We start from the raw sequence: 5054 nt of genomic DNA, 5'->3' as shown, positions 1-5054 counted from the left end.
ATATACCTATGTTTTTCTTATAAATAATGTACCTAGATATGTAAAATAAATTTGTAGGAAAAAAATAATGTACATATATTTTTCTACAAGATAATGTACCTAGATATGTAAATTTGTTTTGTGAGAAACAAATAATGTACCTATTATGAAATAATATGATAATATACCTAATACAAATTTATCAATTCTTCGAATTGTCTATCTAATAAGTAGGAAAATTATTGTACCAATTTTTTTTTTTTTTTACATAAGTATGTATCTATATTTACCTATCTTGTATTAGATATGTAGGTAATTATTTTTTGCATGTATCACCATAATTTTCCAATATACAATTACCTAATCAATATTCTTTTAGACAAAAAAGATTATTTCGATTAGATATATATTATCATTGTTTAATATTGTTATTATTTAAGTAGTATATTAGTGTACGATTTGTATTTTATTATTATTTATGTATTCATTGAAAAATTTGGACAACTATTAGTTGTAATATTAGGACAACTATTAACCTACATTCAAATTTGGGTTTTTCATAATAGTTTAAAAACAGATGAGTTTATGTTTAGGAAATAAGAGTTAAAAGAGTCTATCTCGTAATAACCCTAAAAAAATTAAAGAAAAGAAACACAGAAATATTTCAACATGTCAAACTTTAAACTTTTAGATTGTATATTAATGGTATCATAGTGTTATGTTTAAAGCCAAGCAAATTCTAGAAGATAATATCCAAGCGAAGAATCTGAATTCAGACCGTCAAATGATACAGAGAAGCAAACTTGGTTGTGGAGAACGTGTCACACGCATTTTAAGAAATAAAAAATTCAAGCGAACGACACCCACACATAGAGCAAGTACTGCTGAAGAGGTCATTGTCTAAGTTCAAGCTGTAGGTGATTCCAAAATTCCAATATATTACCCTTCCCTCAGTCCCCTTTTCTATCCTTCACTGGAAAAGAGAGAGAAAATAAAAAAGAAACTAGCTTGTAGTGGTGGATATACGCAGTATCCACTGTAGAAAGTTTGGTGCGTATTTTGGATATGGAGCATCAACGAAAGTGGAGACTGGAGAGATGAGGCCTACCAGAAAGACAAAAGTTTTTTCCGTATCCTCAATTTTAGTGGGATTGCTTGTAATCCCTTTGGTGGTTTTGTTGGTAATCTTTCTCATACAGCCAACTGCCTTCAGCTCTTCATCATTGTCGTCGTCATCATCGGAGACTACATGGAATCCAGTAGCTAGGAATGATACTAGTAATAGTAGAACCAACTACTCTGTTCCTTCATCTACAGAAGAAATATGGCAGCCTCAACCATCACAAGCTCCAGTTTTCACTTTCTCAAATAATCAAAGAGGTGCCCCAGCTCCTGCCCCTCAGATACTTGTGAGAAACATTCATCTCTCTCTCTCTCTCTCTCTCTCTCTCTCTCTCTCTGTCTGGATGTTGATTTTTCTTAATTAATTTGGTTTTTGGTAATTAATTAGGGAGTTGATGATGAAGTGCAAGGGACGATAACCCAGCAAGTAGAAGGACCTAATAAAACACTATTCATGAGCAGCAGCAGCCAGCTTGAAAAATTAGAAGCAAGTTTGGGTAGAGCAAGGTCTTCGATAAGAGAAGCGGCTAAAGTTAGAAACAAGACATCAACCCATCAAGACCCTGATTATGTTCCTCGAGGCCCCATATATCGGAACCCTAATGCCTTTCATAGGTATATACATGCCCACCTCTACTCAATGTTAAACAAATACTTACGTTGTCACATTATACATCGTGCAACAAAATAAAAATTAAACATAATTAGTACGTAGTTCAATTTACAGTTTGATATTATGTTACTAGAATCGTCTGTCCGAATCTTACTCGATGTATAAATAATTCATATGTAGGAGTTACCTAGAGATGGAGAAGTTGTTCAAAATTTATGTGTACGAAGAAGGAGAGGTGCCAATATTTCATGACGGTCCATGCTTTCATATGTATTTAACAGAAGGCAGGTTTATTCATGAGATGGAGAAGGGTAAATTGTACCGTACAACAGACCCAAATCAGGCACTTGTCTATTTCCTTCCCTTCAGTGTGGTTAGAATGGTTCAGTTCCTGTATTTGCCTGACACATATGATCGAAATGGCTTGAAGCTTGCGATCATCGACTACATTAATCTCATTGCTCATAAGCATCCCTTCTGGAACCGAAGCCTCGGCGCTGATCATTTCATGCTATCTTGTCACGATTGGGTACGCATAACACAATTTTTCCAGTAATATATTTAATTTCCACTTTCTATTTTTTCGTTGTGTGCACTCCAAACTGATTACTTTACAATTTTTTCTTCCAATTTTTCGTTGTGTGCACAAGTAGTGATGGTAAAATTACTGTTGGCCTTCCAAATTAATATATGACGACCCATACTTACCATTTTGTCTTTCTGCATGTCGGTTTCATTTTGCATGGATAGGAGGAGGACCACTACAATTTGTGGTTTAGAGAAACCTAGCTAGCCAGCCGCCTTATCACTATATTCTCTTTGATAAAGGAAAAATTAAAAGATATCATGAAACCAAGAAAGACTTCTATAATATTTTAAGGAGTAAATTGTCGAAATCCCCCTTACTCTTGAGAGCAAATTCAAGTTTTTTTTTTTTTCCCGAAAACTCATCCAAAATTTTTTAGAGATATATTAAGTATTCTTTTTGGGGCCAGGAGTCCGCCACATTATTCTCTGGATTTGGATATAGATACATTTATTAACTAAACGCAAGTAGAAAAATGGTCTTGACGAACTCCATGACATCTTGATAGTGTATGAGTGAGAAAAACCCCTCCCCTTTCTAACTTTAGCCAAAAAATGGAAAACTAAACGCAAAAAAATTGTGTGAAAAAAGATGTCTTATATTCCTTGAGATATTTCTCTATTTTATGGAGAACAAAAAAATATGTGATAGTTATTATAATTATTTAACATGTATTTGTCTCTTGCAATTATTAATTTTGGAAATAATTATATATATATATATATATTGGTAATTTTCTTTAACCATCAAAACCATAGAAGTTTAAGAAATAGTACCAAGTACCTTGTGGGTGGTTGTCCTTTTTCTTATTTCATGTTTTATCTTTTTTTTATTAGAATATTATTTCTGATTAGATTAAGAGCATCCACAATCATACTCTTTATTTTTTAGTTAAAATTTAGCTAAAAACACTAGAAAGCTATTTTAGGAGCTTTCTATAAAATTTCAACTCCAACCATACTCCCTAGTTTAAAGAGTCATAAATGTTTTTAATGTTTTTTAATTCAATTTTTGAATAAAGTGTAGACACAAAAGCAACAATAAAAAATAGTTGGCTTTAAATAAATACTTAAAATAATATTAAATAAAGAAGCATTTAATTACAGGGAGTCACTAATACTCCTTTCTCTCTCCTTAGATTTAGGAGCTCCTAGAGGTCTCCCTATTTTAGGAGCTGAATAGGGAGCATGGTTGGATGTGGGTTTTTTCAATTCCTCTCTAAATTTTAGCTAAGGAGGTGGTTTAGGGAGCCTATTATGGATACTCTAAATAAGTTGAACAATATTAAATTAATTACTTGATGCACTATTAATTTTTACAGGGGCCATTTACAACTACATTTGTCCCCCATTTATTCCACAAGTCTATTAGGGTTTTGTGCAATGCCAATACTTCCGAAGGATTTAATCCCTCTAAAGATGCGTCACTTCCAGAAATTAAGCTTCTAACATCGAAACTCCCAAGGCTTGGTGGTCACCCTCCATCAACTCGATCCACACTAGCTTTCTTTGCAGGCGGTTTGCATGGCCATATCAGGTACCTTCTTCTAAATGAATGGAAAGGCAAAGACCAAGATGTGCAAGTCTATGAAAAAGTTCCTCAAGGAGTGTCCTATGAAGAAATGATGAAGAGCAGCAAGTTTTGCTTATGCCCAAGTGGGTATGAAGTAGCAAGTCCAAGGGTGGTAGAAGCAATCTACGCCGAGTGCGTCCCCGTGTTGATTTCAGATGGCTATATTCCACCTTTTAGTGATGTGTTGGATTGGAAGTCATTTTCTGTGCAAGTGCCAGTCAAGAATATATCCGACATTAAGAACATATTGATGAGCATATCCAATAGACAATACCTCAAAATGCAAAGGAGAGTGAAACAAGTGCAACGACATTTTTTGATGAATGGGCCCCCTAAGAGGTATGATGTTTTCCACATGATTGTGCACTCTATTTGGCTCAGGAGGTTAAACATTCGCATTCAAGATCTATTGACGTAAATTCATCCCATTTTATTGGTCACTCAAAAGAGGCTCATACTAACTCTTGTCACATAAAAATACCTTATGCTCCTAATAAGAGATTTACTCTCTTGATGTAATAATGTAGCTTTAGAAAAAGTTATTCATTCTATTTTTTTCAATTCTTTTATATTGTATAACATGTATCTTCATGTGACTAATTTCATTTATTTGCTTGAAACATCAAATATTTACTTTATAAGATTCATTAATCAGATACTCTCATTGTTTTATGATAACCAAAATGTACAAATTCAATCTTGTACTTTGGTTGGATTACCATTTCGTTGCAGCACAATTTCAGAAATCTTTGGAATTTCCAAGAGTACTCTGCAAAACAAGGAAGATCTTGGACACAAGTGCGGTCTTAGCCAAAGACCCTCCCACACTTGATCAAGTCTAGAAGCTTGCAACGAATGAACTGAAAACAGTGTGCTAAAGCTCAAAATACTGCGTACCTTATTATGTAGATGACGAGAGTTTATACACTACAACACAACTTTACACATATAGCATTACATTATAGTATTTTAGACAAGTACACTAAAATATAAAGTTTCAACGCTAGTTGACAAAATGAAAGTAAAGGCTAAAAACGGGTATAATGCACAGGCTGGCTCTCTTTCGTTCTCATTCTAGCTCTATATCGCCCTTTGGCTTCAACCCTAGCAATTGGAGTTATGGATTTTCAATTTATTGGGGGTAGTATGGGATCTGTAGTGGGCGAAAAAATCACACGTTTG

General features: G+C 33.9%; 1 protein-coding gene across 1 annotated transcript; it reads left to right on the top strand.

The window, feature by feature from the left end:
- The first annotated feature begins 915 nt into the window (after nt 1-915).
- LOC110768203 (putative glycosyltransferase At3g07620) lies at nt 916-4499 on the top strand. Its single transcript, XM_021971904.2, has 4 exons — nt 916-1388; nt 1490-1716; nt 1895-2243; nt 3622-4499. The coding sequence occupies exons 1-4, from the start codon at nt 1077-1079 to the stop codon at nt 4288-4290; spliced, it is 1557 nt and encodes a 518-aa protein (XP_021827596.2). The 5' UTR covers nt 916-1076; the 3' UTR covers nt 4291-4499.
- The last annotated feature ends 555 nt before the right edge of the window (nt 4500-5054 follow it).

Source organism: Prunus avium, chromosome 4, assembly GCF_965620075.1.
Source record: "Prunus avium chromosome 4, drPruAviu1.hap1.1, whole genome shotgun sequence".
NCBI lineage: Eukaryota > Viridiplantae > Streptophyta > Magnoliopsida > Rosales > Rosaceae > Prunus > Prunus avium.
Note: the sequence above shows the minus strand (reverse complement) of the source record. Positions and strands in the feature narration are given on the sequence as shown.

What these genes read in the sequence shown, in the direction of transcription:
- LOC110768203 (XM_021971904.2), top strand. Translation starts at nt 1,077, where the DNA reads ATGAGGCCTACCAGAAAGACAAAAGTTTTTTCCGTATCCTCAATTTTA. An exon ending in CTCCTGCCCCTCAGATACTT is followed by an intron (nt 1,389 to 1,489) that starts GTGAGAAACATT and finishes GTAATTAATTAG; the next exon opens with GGAGTTGATGATGAAGTGCA. An exon ending in AACCCTAATGCCTTTCATAG is followed by an intron (nt 1,717 to 1,894) that starts GTATATACATGC and finishes ATTCATATGTAG; the next exon opens with GAGTTACCTAGAGATGGAGA.